The 25,813-nt window shown below is 38.3% G+C and overlaps 1 protein-coding gene and 1 long non-coding RNA gene across 4 annotated transcripts in view; one reads left to right on the forward strand and one right to left on the reverse strand.

Annotated features, from left to right (window-relative positions):
- Positions 1–18,053, forward strand: LOC144062519 (uncharacterized). The gene is made up of 3 exons (XR_013296409.1): positions 1–81; positions 17,229–17,347; positions 17,972–18,053. It is a non-coding gene; the product is annotated as an uncharacterized LOC144062519 (long non-coding RNA).
- The window catches only part of pex5la (peroxisomal biogenesis factor 5-like a), an 81,033-nt gene that overhangs the window by 13,527 nt on the left and 41,693 nt on the right, over positions 1–25,813 (reverse strand). For 2 of the 3 annotated variants that reach the window (XM_077583984.1, XM_077583982.1), the window contains 6 exons: positions 17,215–17,326; positions 12,471–12,668; positions 12,029–12,152; positions 10,696–10,789; positions 10,466–10,495; positions 8,115–8,210 (listed from right to left, as the gene is read on the reverse strand). In XM_077583984.1, the coding sequence (XP_077440110.1) occupies positions 8,115–8,210; positions 10,466–10,495; positions 10,696–10,789; positions 12,029–12,152; positions 12,471–12,668; positions 17,215–17,326 (654 nt within the window). The remainder of the gene's footprint in view (positions 1–8,114; positions 8,211–10,465; positions 10,496–10,695; positions 10,790–12,028; positions 12,153–12,470; positions 12,669–17,214; positions 17,327–25,813) is intronic. The other variant, XM_077583983.1, reaches the window with a different exon arrangement.

A 25,813-nucleotide genomic window follows, 5' to 3' on the forward strand; every position in this document is an offset into this window, starting at 1 on the left:
AGGCAACAGCCAGAAAGGAGCAGGAAGGGGAGAACAGGATGAAGCAAAGGGGGAGGAGTCAAGGAATTGAGAGAAACAGAGGTGAAAGAATGACTCGTGCACATCTGACATGATTTCATGTGACATTTCACTTTGCTGACCACATACTGAAAGGTTACAATAGATGAAATATGCATTCGACAAACTATGCGTCCCCTGGAAGATACAATTTAGTGTAAACATATTGGAGAATAGCTTCTTTCTCTTTTCTTGCCGTTTTTGTCACAAAATTGGGTCTGGCAGAGATTCTGGGTTTGAATTGCAACCCTTTGACCTCTTGTGCGGAGTTTGTATGTTCTGATGGTGCCCCAGCTTCCTTCCACATTCCAAGGACTGACTACTCATTATGTGCACAGGTATGAATGTGAGTGAAAAAAAAGAATTCCATTTTTTATTTCCAAGACAAGAATCAATAATGCATTCAGTGTGTGTGTGTTTACTATTCATTCTAAAATTAGATTGTGTTGTGTCTCCATTCAAGTCATAGTCCAGAAATAGCTGTTGACTTGCTCCTTCCATAAAGCACCTTCTACTTTATGGGGAAGTTCATCCATTCATCACAGTTTCCATGATTCTCGGCCAAGCTGGGATGAATGATGCCAATCAAAGGAGAACAACCGCCTGTGACTCACTTACGGGCTTGTCCATTGTTAGAAACATCCGAGTTGAAAGATGGGCCCAAAGTCTGTTCTATAATGTCTGTGAGTGTGCGCAGCAAGTGTGCCTACTGACAATCTAGACGGGATCACGGCCGAGATGCGCAGTGAAAGAGTGCGTCTGTGTCATAGGTCTTCTCATCTCGTCTGTTCAGAGGCTGCCGAATGACACGGAGGCCATTGCGGCTCCTGACAAGCAGCCATGGCAGGTAATTGGCGGCTGCCGACACTCCAAGCCAAATTGCCTCAAGGTGACTTTTCATGGTTGCCACTTCCTGAGGGCCCTTTCACATATCACATCAAATAGGAACTTATTGGAGTGACATTGTGCGAATATCACACATTTCTATTTTCTATAAGTTAAAACTGTTCTCAAATGTCTTAGTAAAACGTTGCAACACACTTCCCAACCATTTTTTTTTTTTTGCAGCCCTTGTGAAATTTGGACTGGGATTTCCCAACCCAGGGCTGGGTCCCAAAGGTACCAAGCCAACGTTGGGTTGCTTAAGTTGGGCCGGAAAAAAAGTTGAAAAACATAACTTATAATGTCAAGATTGAATCACTAACATCAGTCCTTTGTTGCATTTGGCTTTTTTCATCAGGGTTCGCTACAGCGAGTCACTTGCATGATTTGTTCGGCACAGCTCATATGCCAGATGCCCTTCCTGATTCAACCCATTAAAACATTTTTTTTTAATCCGTAATTGAGACTGGCCATGGTTGGATACTTGGACACTGGCAATCAAACCCACACTGTCTGAATAATGTACAACTACACCATCAAAGCCGCTGGCATGCTACGTTTGCATTTTGCTTAACTCATTTGCTCCCAAAAATGTATAAATGCGTCCTGTTTTAAATACTACCATGGTCCCAAAGACATATTTATAAATTTTTTAAATGTTTTTTGTGTGTGCTAGAGAATATAGAAGGCTTTGATGCAGCCGTTGAACTGAAGAAAATGGTTGAAGCAATGGTAGTTATTACAAAAACGGCCAGCAGGTGGCAGCAGAGTATACAAGATCAACCAGGGCCATTTGGAAAAGCACTTTTCCCCACTGTTTTAAACAGATTTATGAATAATGATGAAACTTAGCTATATCCTAATGCTAATTGCTGCAAAACGGAAACAGATACAAATATGCTTTTTTTTTCCTGATGAAAGAAGAGCGACTAATCTTTCTTTTGGTAGGTTCCATGTTTTTATAGCTATGGAACACAATTTTCTGTGGGCCTTGCAAAATCTGTCAAAATACAGTAAAACAGCTGGGAGTGAAAGGGGTTGCTTCAGTGAAAATGGCTGGGAGTGAATGAGTTAAGAAATTCCGTTTGATGTATAGATTATCCATCCCCACACTCCAACAAATGCCTGAACGTAGTCATATATATATATATCCCTTTTTTTTTAAAATTTGAATAATTAAATAACACTGGGGTTGTCAGTTTAATTATGTGGAACAACGCGAGGTAATTTACAACCCATGTACTACTGAAGCGATCTTTTATGAATGCCACAAGGTACTCGGGAATGAGCAGCAGGGTGCATGTTAATGGGCTACCATGAATGCATGTTGACAACACAGAAAATGTCAACGTCAACAGAGCTTATGCAAAATCAAACAAATGTTTGCCTTGAGGGTAATTTCGAACCAGTCATTCACGATTCTACTAAGTATTTGAATAGGGTACACCCTGTCTCACTTGTATGATGTATAAATCCTTGCTAAAATGAGAAACATACTGTACAAAACGAAGGAATGAAGGGGGTTATATCCATCTTGGCCTTACATCACAAAAAGTTTAATTACTTATCAGTGACACGAGAAACCTCAACCCGAGCGTCTCCAGAGCCGGGGCTGGCCTGGCCTTTCAAAGCTAACAAGCCCCCTACAGCTCCGCACTGCCAGTCCTTGGTCAGCCAGACCAAAATAGAAAGCCGTAGACCCGATAATGGAATAACACACATTTACTGGGCAAAGTGCCTCGGTTGTATTTTGCTCGACAATGCAATTACCCATGATGTGAATGTCTGCGATAACACAGAGTTCTGCACATGCAGTTTTCTGTTTTGTCTGCAAAAAAAAGAAGAAGAAACAAGCGAGTTACTAGGGCAGCAACTAATCTCAGGCACTTTGTCGGCAAAGATTGATTGACGTGACAATTTTCAATTTGATTTATAGCTAGAATTCATAGATTTTGATAAGATACATTAAAAAAAACGTTTTCAATTTTAAAGTTTCTACTGTTTTTTTCTTTTTTTAAAAGAACATTAATAGTCAAAATTAGACACATAGGTCTATAATTTTATTATAAATCAGTCCACGAATTACTGCAATAAAAATTCCAGCCGCGCAATAAAATATAAAAATATCATCTTCATCTCTCAGACAGGTTTAACTATCTTGGCACCTTTAATTTGTGGTGCAGTGGAATTACTTTTAGCTATCCACAGAGATAATAATCTAATATTCATTTCAGTAGAACTGAATGAACGTTTATGATGTGCTGTATAAAAATATTAAATTCCCAAAACTTTTTAGAAGGGAAGAGAACAGGCACCAGAACAAGCCATTAAGCTTTGAGAGTTTGCGAATAATAAAAAACTTTGCTCACGTTCTGTTGAACTGATAATGTTCTAGCCCAAATTGAAGGAGGTCGGTAAAGAGGTTAAATCCATTATTTATTTGCAGTCCCCATTTATATGTGGATTGAGAGCAGAATCTGGCAAACAACTCAGCATCTGACAAAAACAAGATCGCATCGGGTTGATGTCGCAGGAGATAATAGGTAATAATAGAGTGCACACATGCTGCTGTTGTTTAATCAAAAAAATGACATGCTCACCAACTTAGTCTATGCTTTACTTCCACTCAGGAAGTCTTATTTCTTATGCATCACAGCCAAAACAAGTCACAATTTATTCTACATTATCCCAGTGAAGCATAACAATACCATATGCTCAGAGTAATTGAAACTGTCCTAATGTAGCATGAAGAGTCACTAACCCGCCAAGAAAATGTTTCATCACCCAGCCATCTTATATTAATTTAAAGCCGTTTCTCCATTCCTCATTTCATCCTTCTGTTCTTATCTGTAAAGCCATAAAAAGCTACATTTACTGTCATCAGTGGCAATTTTGTAAAATGGATGAAATTTGGGAACGCTTTCGACTCCCTCTGATGGTTCTGCTTTTCTTATACTTTGCCTGCTTCATCAAATCAAATGAAAGAAAGAATGCTCGCTGAATTCACATCCTCCCTGTAGACAAAAAAGGTCGGACAAGGAGTTTAGTCCCAAATTATTCATGCTGTGGCCAAATTTAGGTGAAAATAAAGTGTCTTTTTTTGGTGAATGGGTTCCGCTTAGCTGAAAATTACACATCAAAGAGACTGACTGAACAGCAATGAAAAAAAAAAAGATGTAACTTAGTATAGTACAATAGTACTTAATATAACCCGCAAACTAACGTGTCTCACGTCATTCACCAGTAAGCAAACATTTGCTGTCCTTTAAAAAAATAAAAAATGTAATCAGTTTGTGTGCACCCCATTTACACAGTAAATTTGACTCTATTTAGAGTGAGACCAAATACATTCATTTTTAGAGTAATATTTACACTTGAAAGAGAGTAAAATGAAGAATTGAAAAAAAAAAACATAAGTCACTCAAGGGTTGAGGAACGAATTCACGACCTTCAGCTTGGGAGTCAGCCGATCTACTGCCTGAGCCACTCACTTCCTGCTGTGTGTTAGTATAGCACTCGTGTCAGCTAGAATCTTCTTAACTCAAAAACGATGTTTTTGGTCTCTTGGAGATTGGAGCAAAAAGTTGGAGGGCATATCTCAGGTGGTAGTGTGGCACTCTCCCAAACTGAAGGTTGTGAGTTCATTCCTCAACCATTGGGTGACTTTGTTTTTCAATTCTTTAGTTTACTCTCTTTCTAGTGTAAATATTAGCCTACTCTAAAACTGAGTCTATTTGGTCTTACTCTAAATCAAGTCAAATTTACTCTAAATTGAGTCAAATTTACTCTGTGCAGCTAGTGGCTGCTAGCATGACAAGCTTTGTACGTGTCATTCACCTTAACAAAAATGATAAGGAACACCTGTTACCAGATAACAACCATCCGTGTTATTTGTGAGTTCTCCCAAGTTTTAAAAAATGGCTTTTTGATGTTAATCAATGTGTGTACCCCACTTAGCTAGTCACTGCTAGCTAGCATGACAACCTTTATAGAATGTGTCTCAGGTCATTCACCATATCAAAAATGACAAGGAGCATCCATTACCAGATTACACTTAGTCTACTGTAGCTATACACTTTAAAAGGAGCTGTGCGATATAACAATATAGTGTGATGTAAAAACGTCTAACATAAAATATACAGTTAACACTTTGTCATTTATATTGTTAATTTATAGCAGATTTCCCTTGCCACTATTGAGCTTAGTTAGTTAATTTATGCCAAAAAGAGAGGTATCAAAGATTATTTTGTCCAATAATTCACATTAGTTCTGAGAGCTAGCTACATTCTTTTGCATGAGTCGACTAATCCACGACTTAGAGTTGACATCTTGCTTGGGTCAAGCCGGCAAGTGCTGCCTGTTCCGGATGGTTGAGTTCAGTCAGTGTGGTATTCCAAAGAAGCGAAGTCTTATATTGATTTTTTATGCACTCAGTTCCTACACAGTGATGATGTGTGTCTGAATGTTTGTCTGTCCCTGTTTGTGCTCTTCGACTAACTGATGACTAGTTCAGGGTGTATTCCGTCTTTCGTCAGCTGCGATAGGCTCGAACACGGCTGCTAGCATAACAAGCTAACGTAGCAGTCTACATCTTCACTCAGTGCTTGAGGACAAACAACACAAGCGGAGGAGACCAAATCCATTTTTGTCCATTTTCGTATTGGCCAGGTGTCATGGTACTTGTCCCTGCAGCAACTGAAATGATCTGATTGTGGATACTGATGAAACCTGAAACCCAAATGGCTGACCACCGGCATGAAAATTCATCCACGGTGGAAGCCTGACCTCATTTCGAGCCTGGGGCTACTGTTACCAATCGATCATCCATGCTCAGACGCTCACGTCTCTTGCTCTCTAAATCTCTTCTCTAACCTGCCCTGCAGCTAATCCAAAGACAAATATTTTGAGGGCTTACCAGTTACACAACCTGTGACATCAGCGCTAATTTTAGGACGGGATCCCCCAAGTGGGCGAGTGTGCCGCTCTTCTACTGCTCCTCTCACTTTCTGGCCATCTTTCCTGTCCCTGCTCTATTATACATCAGCGCAGTATACAACAGCATGTAGTCTGGTACATATAAAGTAACTCAATAGCAGAGGGTTAATTGACAATTTCAGGAAAAAAGAGGCTTTTATTTGGAGAGGGAATTAGAAAAATCCTGAAAAGGATTTATATGAGACTACATGACCTTGTACCTTGGCAAAAGCCAAAATGCAATGTCTTGAGGCCTAAAGTGCAAGAGGCGTAAATAGATTTGATATGAATTGAGTCATTCATATAGCAGCCCTAGTGGTTAGCTCATCTGCCTCATGATTCTGAGCTTTGGGTTTGAACTCCATTCTGGCCTTTCTGTCTGAAGTTCACAGGTTCTTACTGTGAGGATTCTGGCTTCCTTCCACATGCCCCCAAAATGGACGTTAGGTTCATTGAAGACTCCAAATTGTCCACAGGTGTGAATATGAGGATGAATGATAGTTTGTCTATATGTGCCCTGCTATTGACTGGCAGCTAGTCCAGGGTGTTGCTATACGTTGCAGCTCACCAGCAATCCCGATGAAGACAAATGAAATAGAAAATGGATGAATGAATGATTAATCGAGTCAAATTCATCACTAATTTCTGTAACTTGGCCTGTGCGATATCTGATTAATCTAGTTGGGTACTGACCTATTTACTCTCATTGTTAGCAAGATGGAGATTGTGATTTATTTATTTTTTTCTGGGTCAAACGCATCGTCAACTTGAGTGTATGGATCTAACGTCTTTATTAAGTTGTCAAGTGTCACAGCGGGGGCCGAGTAACATGGGGATGATTCGACAAAGGAGGAAAAGGGGGCTCAATTTAATGGGAAATAGGTTCCACAGGACTTCAGTGAGAGATTCACTGATCATCTGGCTCAAAATGCTGTGATGTCAGAAATGTTGTCTCCTATTTCGCTTTCCCGCTGTGAACAATCGTGAAATCTGCTGATTTGTTATGCATGTTTTTCAGAACCAAACAAATGTTTCGTTTGATATTGGTTGTAGTCTGATTTCTTTCAAAGTGCTCCCCAAACGGCATCTCTCATCTTTTTGATGAAAAACAACTTCAAACACTATTACAGTATATCAACAAGTGGCTACTACGGCTCCATGCTACAAGCTAGTGAATTAGCCAACATTAGTTAGCGGTCGGATTAACATTATTGTTGGAACGTTCTAGCCGTTAAACTATAAATTATAATTTATTATTATTTTTTTTTAACCTTGCACTGTTAATCCATCTCCTGTCCGTCCCATGTGTCCCACTAGCTGCAGATTTGAAAGGGAGTGTCACTGTGACACACAGTGACGGATTAGCAAAGACAGGAATTTACAAAATCATATAATTTTCGTCTTGTTTTTTTTCCAGGGCTAAACATATCCATAGAATTTAGTCCAGTTTTTATTAGGTGAAGTTAATTTCCGTCTCGCCTTCGTTAGTCGATGAAAATGTATATTAATTTAGTCCCAGTTATTGTTTATTAATGAGGGTTTTAGTCTAGTCTAGCAAATTTTGGTCCGGTGAAAAATGTGTGTTGACGAAATTATTTTTGCACAGTTTTCGTTGACAAAATTAATACTACAAGCCTCTGGCCAATAGTTTTCAGACTCGATTCGGGTTCGAATTTCTCGCCCTCTGTCTGCGGATGTGACATCATGTACACGTTGTGTTCATTTTTGGTCAACTGGTGGCAGTAGCTATTTGAAATTGAATTATCTACATTCAGTAAATTTAAGCACTGCGTACCTGCATTGCTGACTATCCATCAAACAGGCAACCCTGTCAGATGTGATCGGTGACGTTGGAGCACCACAAGGGACTGTTCTAAGTCAGTTGGAGTTCACCTTATGCATCTTAGACTTTTACATTTTCGGAAGTTGTCGACTTACTGTATCTTGACTGAAAACACTTTTTACCTTCATTAACATGTATGGCTTTCGAGAAGTAATGTGGCTCCATTGGGCATAGAAGTGAATTTTGTGAATGTTTTGGTCATGATTTACTTGCAAATGCATATAAAGACGTCGTAGATTTTTTACACGTGACAAGTGTCATGTGACCAAACGGCAAGAACAACACAGCTACAGTAAATACTCCATCAAGTAGAAGTACTCATTCTACCTCCCCCAAGGCCAAGCGACAATCCGCCTACCTCCACAGCAGCCTTGGCTCGCTCAAATTCCTCTTCTAGAGACTGATGTCTGGACAGGAGGGCGCTGCCCAACCGCTGATCCTTGGTTAGACGAGCCTGTTACACGCACACACACACACACAAACAATTCATAGTACAGTAAATACGTATATACAGAAACACAATCTATTAATCATCCAAATATAGCCCATTACACACACACACTCTCACGCACAATCAGCCAGAGGGAGACAGGCAGGGAGAGTGTGCAAGGGTCAGCCTTCTCTGCTTTCTCAGGGACGAGTGAATATTTCCTCCTCAACAAAGCCCCTGACATGCTTTAGCTCAATCACTCGTGTCAGCAGCTCGCCCCAACCCTCATCTCGACGCCATGCTATACTCAGCCAACCTCTCTTGGGTTCAACCCCGCCCCTCCAGCCACTCTTGTGCACCCGCACATGCAATCCTACATCCCAAACATCCTGGAGTTACATTTAAAACAGACCAGCTCAGCAAACGTACGGTTATATCTATACATTTGTCCAGCGTAGGTTAAACGATTTCACATTAAGAAGTGTGATTTATTGCAATGACTATATAGACTGAACGCTATATTGGGTCATCAAATCTATTCAAGACATTGTAGAAATACAGTAACGGGTCCATGTGGGTTTGCGTAATCTCAGTATTGATGGATGACAGTTGACTTTAATATGACTTTTCCCTTTTATGCTTCTATGTCAAATTAGTCCAGGAAAATTCACCCCAAAAATGAACACATTTTACATTATTAGGCTTAGCACATAACTTACTTATAATCTTTTTAATCAGCTTTGCACATAATTAAACTGATGCAAAAACATAAAGATATGAATCAGGTATTACGACTGTCCAAACAGTGACACAGCAATATTTTCCACTTTCAAAAACGGAATTAATTTATTTCATCCCCAAAACGATTCACTGTCACTTTCTAACTAGAACAGAGTACGTCACAGTGCCCCAGTGGTGAGCACATTTGCCTCACAGCTCTCAGGTTCCAATCTCAGCTTCCTGTGTTGGGTTTGCATGCCCTCCAAGTGCTTGCCTTGTTTGTCTCCGGCTTCCTCTCACTGCTTGCAAAGTTAATCAAAAACTCTAAATTGTCAATAGAATGTGAGTTTGAGTGATTGTTTGGCTATGTCACAGGTGTCAAAGTTAGGGGCCGGGGGCTGGATCTGGCCCACCACATGATTTTATGTGGCCCCAAAAAAGCAAGGCACTTCAATGATCCTTGCTAAAATGTCTACCAAAATTTTAAATTGTCATGTGTAATGAATAATAACGTTGAATTTTGCAATATTGTTTTTATTACCGCGGACAATATTGAGTTTGACGCTCCTGGTCTGTGTGCTCTGCGATTGGCTGCCGATCAGTTCAGGGTGCACCCGACTCTCCCCCTAATTAAGTTGGCATATGCTCCTGCTCACCCTAATGAGGATTAGCGGTGTAGAAAAAAAAAAATAGAATAGATTGATATTCATTAGAACACAGAAGTGCCATCGTTTATCTAGCTGTATTGTCTTTTGTTGTCTTTATGTATTTTATATGTACTAGCTCGCTGCTTGTCCACGTTTGGCATTTGAGAAAAATATTGACAAGCTGTAGTATTTAAGGACTGATTATATAATACAGCACTTGAATAGTATTCAGAATTTTTGCAAATACCTCAATATGTATTTGAGAGCTGACAGAAACATTCAAGTCCATCTCGAGGGAAGATCATTTATGGATAAAATGACTCTTCAACCCTCCTTGAAAACACTTGATTATTATGGGGCTTGATTTTTCCATAGACTGATTTTGTAAACTCATCTTCAGTTTTTGCATGCAGCTTGTACGTGCAATTTGCATACCTACCAAATGGCAGGAGAGTCCTCCTGTCCGTGAACTGTTCAACTCTTGAGCACAAAAATTTGGAGCGCTTGTTTGCGAATAACTTCCGTCCATTTTGGACGTCTATCTTTAATACCAAATCAATTATTAATAGAGGTGCCGAAAAGGTGACGTATGTTTAGGTAGCTCAGTGAGAGCCACACTAATGGGCTCAGAGTAAGATCAATAATTCATAGGCTATTAATCTAATAACGGCATCAGAAATACGACCCCTTACGCAGACCTGCACAGACATCCACCCAGCAAAGAAAGCGCTTCACATTTGGACCATGTAGCACCACCTAGGACAATCTGGATTTCCCCAAAAGCACCTCTCAGCTTCAAGTCAAGCCGCTGGTTTTGGAAGTCAAATTTCATGAAATGGTGCGATGCTGTTTTTGCGGTGCAAATGTTTAAGTCTTTCCAGATGAAATGAAAGGATGCATAGGGAGGCTTACATGTCTTCCACTAATATACTGCCTGTTGAGCTGAAATGGAAGAATTGTAGGTGTTAGGACAAATGGCGGCGAATCAATCACACACAAACTTGAAGGGTTAACATGCAGTAGTAGTTTGTTCCACGGTATAAATGTTTGTTAGTAGGCTACATTTCGGATGTTGACTTCAAATGCAGAGCGTCAACCATAAAGATGATTACTGCCAATTCCTAATCACACTAAGCACTTACTTGAGATGCCAGAGCAGACTCTGGTTCCACTTTGGTGTTTGCTTCCACGCAGTTCTTGTTCAATGGCTCCAATTGGGTTTTGCAGTCAATGGACCTAAAATAATGCAGAAGTGGCTGAAAACAGTACTTACAATCCAAGTTTTTGTTTGAAATGAAAATCAACTATTGGTCTGTAATAATTCTGTACAAAAAAAAACATATCAAAGTTATGACTTCAAACATAAACACCTAATATAAAACGCAATACTAACTGATCTAAATATGCAGCTAGGTAAGTATTTGGCATACATCTTTTTCGGTATTTCAGTAAATTCTTTACTGGGTGTGCTTTGTCAGGCCTTCACAGACGTACCCCAATTTACTGCTTGTTTGTGGGTCTTGGTGCCTTCACTTTTGTCCTCACTAACTGAAACGTTTGAAACCAGGCCATTGATTTAGCCATTAAAGAATATTCCATTTACAGTATTGGCTATGAAAAAAAAATGTTTTTAAAGTTAAAGGTTGTGTATTAGCCTGCAAGTGATGTAAGTTAAATATACATATTATACATAACTTTTAGCGCAGACTGAAGTGCATTCTATAAATAGGAAGCAACAGACCACATGGATCTATTACCTTAAGTTTTAGATATTGTGTGAGGGACAGTAGGTAAAAAGCAGTCGGAATGACAATAAAAAGACACCAGCTCCACCATCAGGTATGGGAATCGCATGACCACAATGATGAGATTATTATACAAAATCCTAAAATGAACAGGAAGCCAATGCAAGGACAACAGAACGGCAGTTACTGTCTTTGGCTGAATCTATTGACCGTAGTCAAACGCCAAATTGGAGACAGTGTAATGAAGTTTTGTTGAGACAGCTGAAAGAGCCAGACCGCAATAGTAAAGAGATGGAAATAACAACATGAACAAAAACATCATTTGTAGCCCAGAAGTGGTAACTTGGATCAAAGTTTAGAAATATTTTTGAGCTGGAAAAAGCAGGAATGGATGACAGTAACCATGACATGGCTTGATCCAATATGATCTCAATGTTTCTTAAACTGGGGTGAACATTTTTTTTAATGACCCTAAACAACAGCATTTTTAGAAGCCAATCTGTCAGAGGAAAGAATTAATACTTCACCTGTCACCACTTTCAACTGAAATGAGTTTTTAGCCTTCTGTTTAGTGAGTCGCTCTATACGCCCTACAACATAACACTGCCTACACATGAACACATGATGTGGTATGCTCACATGTTTCAAATGCATTATAAACTATCATCATTCTTAACCTAACTGTACATCCTGTTTGGACTTTTAGCTCAGTGTCCAGGACAGCTCTTACCATAGAAATTCATTCGAAGAGTTTTTGGATGAACGCCGTCTTTCCAATTTCCACTTCCTGCTACCGTTTCTCTCAGAGTTGGGGTTCAACTCTTCCCATTTATCCAACGGTGAACCAATGATGGCTGCACACAAAGATAAGCATTCATGAATTGGCATAATGGTGACTTAAGTAAAGTTGTTCAAATACTGTTTCTAATGGTCTGATGGGTCAAACAAAGTGCAAAAAAATATACAATTAGTAATGGGAGTGCTCTAAAAATAACATCTACTGGCAGTTCAGACATACTTTTTTTCTTGAAATAACATCAGGGATATACTTTCTGCCATGAATTAATCACTTCACTGCTGTTTAACTTACTGCCTAATTAGTTCTCAGTCAACACCTCATTTCTGTGAAAGTGTTTGGCTGTTTCTTCATAATGTTTGCACAGCGTCCATACCAGAGTCCAGTGAGGCCTTCTCTGGTGTCCGCATGCTCTGTTCCACCTCCACCTGGATCAGCTCCGTCTCGGCGGTCTTTTTCCTGCGCGGGCTGTTCTGCTTGTCGCTCCGGGACGAACGAGGACTCTTCCTGTCTTTGTTGTTTCTCTGCTCGCTTGGCTCACTGAGGTCCAGTAGGTCCAACGTTGACGACAGAACTGCCAAGACAGCACTTTTTATGAGTTTTTTTTGGGAGGTTTCACACTGTGTAAATCGAGATTTGTTTGGCTGTTTTATGCTTTCCAACCTGGCTTCAGTGAGAATGTGATGCCCAGATGGGAAAAAGCAAAAACAAATTCATATTTTCCCATGACACATATTAACTGCCAAATGTTTTCTTTTATTGGGTTTATAACTCTCTCTCTCTCTCTCCCTTTTAATAAGGTTATTAACTCATTCACACCCAGCCATTTTCACTGAAGTAACCCCCTTTGTTCCCAGCTATATATATATATATATATATATATATATATATATATATATATATATATATAGTAAACTTTTTTTTTTTTTTTTTTTACAAAAAAAGCCAACAGAAAGAGGAACTCAGTTAGTCACAGACTATGGTAATTGTTCGAAAAACTACACTAAAGTAATTGAGTAATTGACTTTACTACTCTGTATTATATACAATATAAACATAGAAAAGACACATCACAATCACAGTAGACACTGTTAGAAGCCACATGCTAATATTTACATTAATGACTGTGCAAGTAACTTGGCCATTAAAACGTTTTCTTCCATAATCAGTCAGAGTAATGTATCTTATTTTAATGAGCACGTTTTAATAATGTCAATAGAGCGAACCTTTTATTTAAAAACAACAACAACTATATGAATGGGGTAATTTACATATTCCAGCACCCAATAAATCCCCTTCTTTGTTGGTAATATTATTCATGTGAAAAATTAGCTTTCAGATGACAGACTTTATGTTGGTCTGAAATAAAAGGTTGGTGATTCAGCACCTAACAATATGGCGGTGTTATTTCGAAACAATCAAAATATATGTCAGGCCGATAACGAGGAGCATCTTTCTACTTAAGTGACTTTTATGATGCATTTTATGACCTCAGGCAGCACCGTTGTGTGATTGTGATTTCTTTTTCTGTCTTTAAGTTTAAAATTTAGTGCAAATTTTTGCAACACTGGATTGTCACACATTTATTGGTTGCAGAGTTTAATAATAAGTGCCAATATCGGACAGAGAGAAGAACTAAAAATCACACTATGGTAGTTTTTAATCTCTTTGACAGTTTTCTTAATAGCAAAATCCTACTGTTACTGTCTCTTAACGGTTTCTTCTGATTGCCGCTAATTTTTCTATTCACTGGGTGGTAACTATTAAAACTCACAGAGAATAGAATCTCAGTCAAATTCCCTCGCCCCTCGCTGACTGTTTCCCCTCGTGCACGGAGAGCTCAAAGCTGCCGAAAGATGACGATATAAATGGCGTGCTGCTGTTTCATGATAACCAGCTGAGAGGGTTTGTTGACTGAAATCTGGGCGTAATCAGAGCGGATGCTTGTCGCCCGTGACTTGTGCTATTTAGATGACAAGCACAATTACAAATATGGGGGCGATGCACTGAAGGAGGGAGGTTGCCTGAAGAGATTTTAGCATAAAAAAGAAGCACAAAGGCATTCATTACAAAGCAGGTCTTTCAAAATGTTTTGACACCCTTGAGCTTAAACTAATGAGACTGGCGAGACAATTGCTCAGACTGTGAGGTTTTATTTATACAACAGAATGTTTCTTGGATTCTTATGCTGCTTGGAAGGATGTTCTGAGGTTGCCTTCAAATTGAACAATGGACATGTGTCCATTTAGTATATAATGTGTTAATATGGGTATGTGTTAAGTAGTTTTTAATAAGGTTATTAACTCATTCACTCCCAGCCATTTTCACTGAAGCAACCCACTTTCCTCCCTGTTGTTTTACTGGATTTTGACAGATTTTGCAAAACCCACAGAATATTGTGTTCTATTGCTTTACCTACCAAAAGAAAGATTAGTGTCTCTTCTATCATCAGGAAAAAAAAGCATATTTGTATTTGTTTCCGTTTTGCAGCAATTAGCATTCGAATATATCTAAGTTTCATCATTATTCACAAACCTGTTTAAAACACTGGGGGAAAGAGCTTATTGCAACATGGCCCTGGTTGATCTCGTATACTGTGCTGCCACCTGCTGGTTGTTTTTTTGTAATAACTACCATTGCTTTAAGCGACCTCTTCAGGTCAGAGGCTGCATCAAATCCTTCTGTATGGTCTAGCATAACAAAACATTTAAAAAAAAATATACATACATTTTTGGGACCATGGCAATATTTAAAATAGAATGTTTTTATACCTTTTGGTGAGCAAATGAGTTAATGCACAAAAATAGGGTTTCCGTAAGATCCTTATTTCCATTGGGATTGTTTTCATTTCGTGGAATTCAAGTGGAAAATATGGTAGATAGTGTCTTCTCAGCAAAGAGCGTTTTACGTCGATTTGTTCCTGCTTGTATTATGAGTCGGTTGGGCAAGGTTCTGTAAATGTGTGCATTTTATTTCATGAAAGCCTGCCTGTAGATTGGATGATAAACAATTCAACTCAACTCTATTTACAGAGCACTTTAAAACAACCACTGCGGCATACAAAATGCTGTACATGGAGGAAACTGTTTATGACACATTTCAAAGAAGAATGACGTTGCTCCCTCATTGTAGCATGGTTTGGGAATTGCTTATCTGCTTTTCCTCTCCTGATGAACTAGAAATGTAGTGAACAGTACTGAGGCCTATAGCGAAAGATGATAGCTCTTGTCTGACAGCAATACAAGTCTTGACATGATAACATACTGTTGTCGGAATTATATTGTCTGTTCTTGCACTAACACAGCATCTGCATGATCACTGAACCGGCATCTTGGAGGAAAGTGCTGACAAGAGGGCAAAATATGTGAGGATGAGTGTGATGGAGAGTGGATTGAGGGGAATGGAGGGGAGGGTGACAAGAAGCTTCTCTTGAATAAATCAGATTAAGCAAACGTAGACATACGTCATGCATGGACATTCACAGCATTGAGGAACATTGTTTACATGACATTGCCCCCCCAGGGCAAGATAGAAGACACGACTTACAATATAATTGTACGCACCAGTCAATACACCACATGCCCTTATGTCCTTTTCAACACTTCTCATAAGCAAAAGAAGACACTTAATAACTGATTTGTTAGCTGCATTACACAAAAACAACGATTTCTGTGACATGTTGGTACAACGTTCTGAGAAAGAAGCCATCACAGTCCAGTCAGTCTAATCCTAATATCTTGTGTGATTCTAAATGACCAGAATATAGCCTGATAAATAATATGGGGACAAGCAAACAAAAACAATCACTGCACTTCATGATTTTTAAGGTCTATACTATTTTATTTTGTCTTAATTGACCTGACCTCTCCAGCAACTAAAAAAAAGAAGAAGCTGTATGCGAGGGATCCACTTGTGGATTTGCATATATTGGAGCATGTAATTAAAATTCTGCATTGATTTTTTTCACTTGCTTACTCCTGCTCAGCATTATTCACCGCTTCTTCAGTCCATCACATAGTGTGACAGGCTGACAAAGGATCACACCTAAATCCACTTCACTGGCACATATTTAAACTGTGGGAGGAAACCGGTTTTGCATAATAGGATAGATCCAAGCCCAGGCTACACTTTATGGAACAAACCTTCACAGTTGGTGCCCAATATCTTTTTTGTAAATGAAGAAAGGCTTACAATCAATCTACTGTACATTCTATGTGCACTATTGATATTAGGCCTAAAGCACGTGTTTGAGAGACTGAAGCTGATTGTTTCCCACGGCATCTTCTAGTTTGAAGACAAATCTAATCATCGAGTATGTAATATTCAAGACGGTAGAACTCAGGCCGAATGCCGACAGCAAACCGCAAAAGCTGCTCAGGGGGAGGACAATTATAACGGTGGGACGATTTAATTCTGTTCGAATTAGTGGGATTTTCGACTAAATATGATACGACTCAGTTCGAGAGTATTTGTCAATACTGTAAATGTGCCATTTTCTTCTAAGATATCTCTCCAATAAAAGACTAATACCTGATAATTTGATTTGTTTCAAAGTGCAATGATTCGATTCGGTTCAATTTGATTCGCTCGCGTCTTTTAAATTAGTTCAAACCAGTTTTGTTGTGCCCCTGATTATAACCCTGAACATCCATCCATCCATTTTCTTAACGGCTTGTCCTCACAAGCCTATCCCAGCTGGCTTCGGGCAGTAGGCGGGGTACACCCTGAACTGGTTGCCAGCCAATCGCAGGGCACACAGAAACGAACAACCATACTCACAATCACACCTATGGACAATTTGGAGTGTTCAATTAACCTGCCATGCATGTCTTTGGAATGTGGGGGGAAACCGGAGCACCCGGTGAACATGCAAACGCCACCCAGGAAGGCCGAAGCCCGGACTTAACCCTGAACAATTGTCACTATATAGTGAGCTTTTTATTCTTTCTTCAAATAATACAATATTTGCCTGCCTCACACACTCCGAGTGACACTCGGCTCTTGACTTGTTTCAAAGTGGATCCATGGACATATTTTGCTAAATGAAATAAAGTAAACAAGCAGCTTTGTCCTTGTACCATTTAAAAAAAATAAAATAAAATGGCTGTTGTTTGTTGTACCTGCTGTGTTGGAGGTCACTGGTCGGGAAAGCCCATCACACTTGGTCTCGCAGAGGAAATCGTCAATGGATGGACTCAGAAGCGGGCGACTCTCTTGTTGCCCACTCACCAGCTGGAAAGACAAAGCAAAAAGGTTAGAATCAAAACTCAAGAGTGCTTGCGCATGAAACGTAATAAAATTTTTCATTGTTAATTTTTGGATAATGTTGGTAATTAAGGCTAACAAAACACTTTGTTAACATTTTGCTAGAAACTATTTCTGTAGTAACATTTGCTGCGATAACCAATTTATTTATATTGATTTTTGTAAACTCCCATACATTTAATTCCCATGAAAGGCTTCCCACAAGCAGGGAAAATTGTTTTGAATAATACAACACGTTAATATAACTTTCTACACTGTAGCTAGAGAAGTAATGAATACCTTAAATCACACTGTTTGACCTCTTATATGTTAATTGCATACAACACAGTAAGAGGCAGAAAAGAAGCAGCAGAAGAAGAAAACAGATTTAAGTTCAAGTCTGGTTAAAAGTCACACAAATATTTTTTTGCAGTCTCCTTTAAAACATTGTACAATCAGTTTAACAACACATAGCATGCAATAGTAGTGACCAGTTGGAGCCAAAATGAGCTCGGCTGTGTCAGTTCAGCTGGATGTGCCCAAAACAATAACCCAACATAGCTTATCTGTCTTCCCATACCATAAACAATGCTAATCATGTTTTCCTTGTGATACATGTATCTTCCTGTGCAGTTGGCGAATGGATGCTCCAAGGCTGAATCAGTGCTTCATAATTTTGGAACTAAGAGCCAATTGTGTCCTGGAGGAAAAGGTAAGCGTCAGTGTCAGCTTGCGCGTTTTGGCAGCAAGGAAACTTGACATTTGCTGTTGTTGCCCTAAGGGCTGTATTTGAATACAAAATTTTAATTAAATGGGAAGAAGCCGAGGTTGTTTTACATGACACATAATAGTGTGGATATTGACAATTGGATGCTTTTATGCACATTTGTAGAGTGAGATTTTAGCACTTGGCAAACAGAGTGAAAATGTAAATAAATGGAGAGAATGGCTTATTACAGTGTTCCATATGAGTTTGTGTTGTGATGCAGAATAGCTGAGCCAGCGCAGGTAAATCGACTTTGTGCTGTGTTAGAACAAAATGCTGCCAACACAAATTGTGATACAATTTACGAAGGGTTGTTGCGCTCTATGTTTATTGACTGACTGAACGTTTGTTTGGCTACGTTTAATTGAACATGACTGCAGGTTAGGCAGTTAATGATGGAATATTGACCTTTTACGCAGGCAATGAGTCATTCCAAAGAGTATCGGGCTTAATTAAATGTTATCACGAATAAACCAACAGTCACATAATAATGAGTGGGTAGTATTTATGTGGTAGGCCAAGTCCTTCCAGTGGAGCTTTTTAGTTAAAGAAAATAATTGTGGGGAGAAAAAGCATCAATAAAACTCTAATTGTCTTTATGTGTGGTAGTAATAGCTCAGAGGTGCAGCTCCCCAAGCTGCGGTCTATTTATTCTGGTTAATTTAAACTCACTGTGAATCGGAGCTGGTAGTTGGCTCCTTGAGAGGAGAAGTGGGTGAAATAAGCAGTTGCAAATAAACAACTAAATAAGGCATGTTGGCAGGAATTACAGTAGTATATTTGCTGGACTCTCCATCTTTTGGACAATGCTTTTAAGAGTAATGTAAGAGTTACTACTGTCAGCCATTAAACCATGGACAATCTTTATATATCACCTTTTACCGCTAGATTGGATGAAAATAGTCTGGAATGACGGGCAACCTTTTTTTCTTTTATTTTGGTCTCCGGGAATGTAAATATGTCTGTATATGCCTGTCCGTCTGCTGTCATTCCCTGCAGAGTGATGTTTACAGTGTTGTGACTGACTAAAGGTCAGCGCTGTCAAAAGAGCCACATGCAGACATTTCCATTTCACCATCAGTTTTGATTTGGACAATATTGAGATGTTGACAGATGCTACAGTAGCTATCTACAGTACGTATCTGTCAGTCTCTCTCAGTCTGTCGCTCTCTCTACACTATCTATCTATCTATCTATCTATCTATCTATCTATCTATCTATCTATCTATCTATCTATCTATCTATCTATCTATCAACCTAGCTAGCAATTTAGCTACTACCTTATTTAGGTATGTTTGTCAATTCATGCTCTGATTCAGACAAATACTTTTTATCTATCTATCTATCTATCTATCTATCTATCTATCTATCTATCTATCTATCTATCTATCTATCTATCTATCTATCTATCTATCTATCTATCTATCTATCTATCTATCTGTCTATCTGTCTATCTATCAACCTAGCTAGCTAGCTAGCTAGCAATTTAGCTACTACCTTATTTAGGTATGTTTGTCAATTCATGCTCTGATTCAGACAAATACTTTTTTATCTATCTATCTATCTATCTATCTGTCTATCTGTCTATCTATCAACCTAGCTAGCTAGCTAGCAATTTAGCTACTACCTTATTTAGGTATGTTTGTCAATTCATGCTCTGATTCAGACAAATACTTTTTTATCTATCTATCTATCTATCTATCTATCTATCTATCTATCTATCTATCTCTCTATCTATCTATCTATCTATCTATCTATCTATCTATCTATCTATCTATTGAAGACATTTAACATTTTCAATTTATATTTTTACTGTTTATGAATTTACTTATAAACATAACTTGCCATATAGCTGTGTATTGTAATGAATATAACTGTGATGATGTTGTTGTGAAGTATATTGGAACTTTTTCACTCCCTGCCAGCTGGTGAGATAGGAATGTGATGGGAGTAAAGTTCTCAAGTTCTCATGTAGATAACACTGAGGGAGTCTAGGTCTCATGACATTACCTGTCTAATCATATATTTCCGGCTTGGACGGGGAGTTGAAGTAAACATGTCAGTATATCACTTGTCTGTCTATTATAATTACTAACCCTTTGTCCAGCCTCAGAGGAGGAGTATGCTTTTTTCATCTATAAAGCGACTGTGTGTTTTCACATTGACACACTCGAGGCTTAACATCAAATTTCGAATGTAAGCATTTTCTCTTGTGTCTTTTAGAAGCTTCTAAAATAAACTCTTTGCAAAGAAGGCTTCTTCATCAGATCTCTTATCCAATTATTTTGAACACGCAAAGATTACACTTAATATAGTGATCAACTAATACCTATCTATCTATCTATCTATCTATCTATCTATCTATCTATCTATCTATCTATCTATCTATCTATCTATCTATAAACACCACTTTTACAGCAAATCCATCAATGAAAGAATGTAATACATTGATTTTTTTTTATTGGGTACTTTGATTTTACTGACATGTACAAAATTGTTGTTTTAATGAATATTTTCTTAATGTCAGTGGACCATTTTATTGGAGGGATGGTTGTTGTTTATGCTTCAGCTTCCAAAGTTGCTCTATTATCTTCATCAAGTTTTTAGCACCTATTTTAGGACATCTAAATCAAACTAAAAATGTAAAACTTTGTTTCAAGCCTAGCATATCCTCCTCATATCAACTTGATAGAATGAGATCAGGCAGCTAAAGGGAGTCATAAGCTAACGTTTTTAGTGTAAGCCTGACCTATTAATGTTGTAGTCTAGTACATAGTAACTTACTTGCATAACATCATCATGTTATTCAAACAGTCTTTCCATATTACAAATTTCTTCGAAGCACTACGCACGACCGTAGAGAAATTTTAATAATTTGACCAGTATAGTGTAGAATACTAAATTAGGTTATCTAAGCCCTCAAACACATCTAGCTTTTTTCTAGTAAGAATCCACATGCCAAGAAGAAAGACCACAAAATAACTCCTCATTATTGTTGGCCTTTAAAGGCTTACTTTACCATGGTCTAATTATTTGTTAAATTCATTGGTTTACACCGTGTTGCACATGATGTCACACTTGATTGTATATTTGATGGAAACTCAAGCCAGATCATGGTTTACTGCTGTAAACTGAACCATGGAGAGCCCAAATTTAACTGATCTGTAATATTTGATATAATACGTGATTTAGATAAGTTTCATGTCTTGATATACATCCAGTTTAAAAAAGTGTTTACAGACCTGTGTCCTAAACATCTGGAAAATGCGGACAGAAGTGTGTCCATATTAATCTGGGGAGTTGCTTTGTGCTCTCGTTTCTGGCAGGAACTATACAAACACCAATTAAAAGCAAAGCTGTAAGCACCCCGCTATCTCTACAGGGAAGCTCACATTTACTATTGATGCATTTTCATGGTGGATATCTGTGTGTCTCCATGCAAAGCACCCGGACAATTAGTCTACAAGTGCTTTAAATTGTAATCTAGTAAATTATGTCATGGAAAACTTCTACTAATTGCGTCGCTTGGGCTTTACTTAGAAGTTGCTGTCAAGGGAATAGCATAAACTTGTCAGAGCCTTCAAGGTGAGCTTGGGATAGGTTACATAAAGGAAAATTTAAGTCAAGAAGTAAAGTTATTGAGTGGAACCTGGAGGCTTTTACTGCTTCATTCAGTCGTTTTATCTTCAGCTTGTATTTAATAATTCAGTCTTTAGATGGCTTGAATTCAGTCATCTTTAAACTCCAGTGGATTGGGGCCAATTCTGAGTATTCTTTTCAACTTAATAGGATTTATTTTTCACTTTAAACAAATTTTTCACATTTTTTTGCAACCAGCATTAGAATAATTATCAGGGTTTGTTCAGACTGAAAATGCCTCAGTAGTGACCTAGCTCAGTTGGCGACCCAGACACCCACTGCTTTGACCTTTTTAGATGCCTGTTGGCCTAGTTAATATATTATTGATGTACACAGTGCAACCAACTCTCCAATGCCTTAAAGTATGTAAAAATCGTGGAATTCATTCCAGTAGAAAATATGCCTTAAATGTTGGACAAATTTTGGACATCGACTCATCATAACCATCATAATCAATACCTTATTTCAGCCAGTGTCAAAGGAACCGCAAAGTTATGGTGATGTAAACAGGCAGAAGGCGCTAATTTGAGCATTTGTCCTTTCTCCTAATCCCTCCCGAGACTGCTCGGGAAATAGCCAGAGTCAAAAATCATTAATATGAAACTGCTCAATATGAGTGTTTTCTTTTCTCACAAGTCACTTGCGACAGTAAAAAAAAATTGCGGCAATAAAATGACAAGAAGAGTTTGCTGCCACAATCAAGCTACCATTTAAGATAACAGTCATCTTAGCTTGTACTATTTCTTTTTCATCTGCAACTCTTTCTTCTTTGTAATTCTCTGTTTGTGTAACCCGCATAAGGAAGTGTTTAAATGACATGATAGTAACGGACTTGTTTCGGTAAATAGCGTGTTTTGATATGGTTAGCTACTGTATGCTAGCAAGCTAGCTACCATATGCTTGTCAGTTGCGAAAGTTTGGGTGGTATGTATATTTTGCTTTACATTAGTGGTTGAATTTATTTTTTACATTACATATTTCTTATTACACGGACCGTTATTGTGAGGTGTAAAGACATATAAAGGTTGTAGTGTAACATTTTTGCTCAAGGCGGTGAGACTGTTTATATAACCTTGTTGCCAAATATAATGACTTGTGTGTTCTTTCTCTCATACAAGTGAAAGCTTTCTGAGAGGTTGTGTCCGAGACTCTCACCTCTGACTCAGTAAAATCCAGTGAGATCTACGCAGTAATGCGCTTCACAAATAGACTTGACTTGACATGTGGCGTGAGAATCCGCAGCCTGTCACTTAGCCTCTGTCATTTGCTAAGTGACATCAAGCCAGGACACAACAGTCCTTAAAAACGCCTAAACCTCTCAAGAATTTGACCATCATCCTTACGTCTTTTCAGCATGCATTCCTTTTGAGTGTGTGTGTTTAAAATACCTGTTAAGGAATGTAAACAAAAACAAAAAAAACACAATTTTTTTTTGTTTTTTTGCATCGCCAAGCTAAGAAGAAATACAAACAACCTAATTGTTTTTTCATGTTTCCCTTGGTTCAAGCTTAAATTATTAACCAACTGCTCTCTGATACTCAATACTGCCTTGAAACAGCTGCTTCCTTCAGCACGTATGAGAAATTAACAAAAGACAGTATGTTACACGCTATATAGAAAGAGATTAATCGTGATTTAATATTTTACCTTTCCACATTTTTCAACTTATTTAAGCCATTCCAAAAAAAATAGTTCTGCTCACTTGACACATTTACTGTACAGTACAGTTGCTACAGTATTTTGATACAAGTTATAAAACAAACTTTTAGCATTTTTAGCAATTCTCATTACAAATACTACCTGAATAATAATCATTTATTTCAATTTGTTAACATATAATCTGTTAGAATGTTAGTGCTACCAAGCAGCACTCAAAGCATTCATATGATATTTATATTTGGAGACGAGAATATATCTTTTCATGTTTTTGTCAAGGATATAGTATCTTGTCATTGATAGGCAGCTAAATGCCACACTGCAAGCATTCTCCTCGGTTTTAACTGATAATGACTTCTGATAGCCCTGGAAGACACGTTAACATGATGCAATACATTCAGACATATGAAGAATTTGCCACTCTTAGTTGGGAAAGATATTCTTCAATGTGTTTCAAGCAGCTTCTCCTTCAGAACAATATTGACAATGTAGTTGTTCTAAAATATAAAAAGTCTGTTGTTAATGTACCATCAGCTGTACAAACTTCTTTCCTTCAGCAACAATGTAGAGCCATATGTTAATCTTTTCCCCTCGAGTAGAACCATTATCTTGGTTGTGTGGCAGCTTATGAAATGAGACATTGCATTAGAAAATCAATTGACTATAAAGCATGCCGCAGGTTATTGAATCAGACAGAAATACAAGATGACATAAAGCAGTACACACATTTTTTACAAAAGCAATCAGGCAGCGAAGCAGCAGGACGCAATGAGCACAGTCAGTACAGGTGTATGTGTGTGACGTTTGGAAAGAGTTTTTGATGCGCTGCTCATGAGATGTTAAAAGTTAATGAGGAGGTTTGTCAGACTTGATTAGTAAGATGAAATGTGGGTTGACCCCATTGGTAATCCCTCTCGGAAACATGCTGAGGAGATAAATATTGACATGAAGGACTGCAGCATTCGGTCTCGAGTGTCTTTTTCTTTGCAATTTAGCCTTGTGATTTAAAGAGTGATGAGATTTCAGAATTGTCTGAAAATCATGTTCACTGTGCATAAAGTTTTCATAGGGAAGTACCAACTAGTTACATTTTTAAATCTAAAATCTAAAAAATTCAGATCGGTCCGTGTGTTTTAAGAGACAAATTCTAGTTTTTAATCAAGTGAATTCAAAAATGCACTTTTGATTTTTAATATACACTTCTAGTCCAATTATATGATTAATATATAGCTCTATTTGCCATCATATCAGTCTAATTCAAAATTGAATGGCGAATGTATGCCTTTGAATTTGACACTGTTCAATATGTTTTGTCATTCATTTCGTTCAAGGTTTTCAGTGAATGATTTATTGAAGAAGAAAAAAAGAAATCTACTTAGTTTACAGCTTTTACTCAAATCAAAGTGAGATAAGTAGCAGGGCATCAAATTGTTAAAGCCATGTGTTTTGGCCAGAGGTCATAATTTTGCTGGTCTGTCATTCGTCTGCGCCATGGACACCCTTGCACTAGTTGGTCCGTAATTTTTTTTATGGTCGAAACCAACTGTAATCGTCAGTATGTCATTTTATTTTAACCATGCTTCTGTCATTTTAGTACCAACACACAGAGGTCTGTCTGTGACGCAACAATTACACTGACAGACAAAAAACACTCTTCCTTTAGTGATTGGTCTGTCTTTTTTTTTATGGTTCTTGTCATTCGTCATTCATCAGAAAAACAGACGTCTGTCAGTGATGGAATGACGGACAGTCTGTAATGATGGAATGCCCACCCCTGGTTATGACATGTACGAGGTAGGGGTAGTCAACTAGTTGACACTTCGACTTTACCAGTCTGCAATGATGGTTGTAGCCTGAATTTGATTAATCACCACTCGTATGTTTTGATACTAACAACACAAACACCTCACTGAAATCAACAGGTAGTGATTTCGTACAAGAACTAGTAGCTGTACCTCAAGAGTGTGGAAATACTAAATACAAGAGTGCTAGCCCGGTCACTTGCCAAATATGCAAGTCTGCCCAAAAAGATAATAAGCACACACACACATCAGAAAAGGCACCCGCTAACACTAGCTGACAAATAGCTTTAAATCCTCATGTCAGCCATCCGCAAATTGACCTAATGCCCTCCTGTAACCGTGAAAATACCGGGGTACTGTACCATCTGCTTAGACGATAATACACAGACAAGCAGTAGTCGACCAATAACTTATTTATTGTGAAAATGAACATTTAATGTCGCCAGAAAACAAACCAACATGGTATTAGCATTAGCGGCAACCGTCAAGTGTTCATCCCGCACACTTGCAGTCTTCTTCCTCCTTCCACTGGCCCCAACCCACTCATCCAATCACAGCTCGCAAACACCTTCAGCGTCAGTTCTTATAAAACTCTTGCAGAAATCCAACTGA

Source organism: Vanacampus margaritifer, chromosome 13, assembly GCF_051991255.1.
Source record: "Vanacampus margaritifer isolate UIUO_Vmar chromosome 13, RoL_Vmar_1.0, whole genome shotgun sequence".
In the NCBI taxonomy this organism is placed as follows: Eukaryota; Metazoa; Chordata; class Actinopteri; order Syngnathiformes; family Syngnathidae; genus Vanacampus; species Vanacampus margaritifer.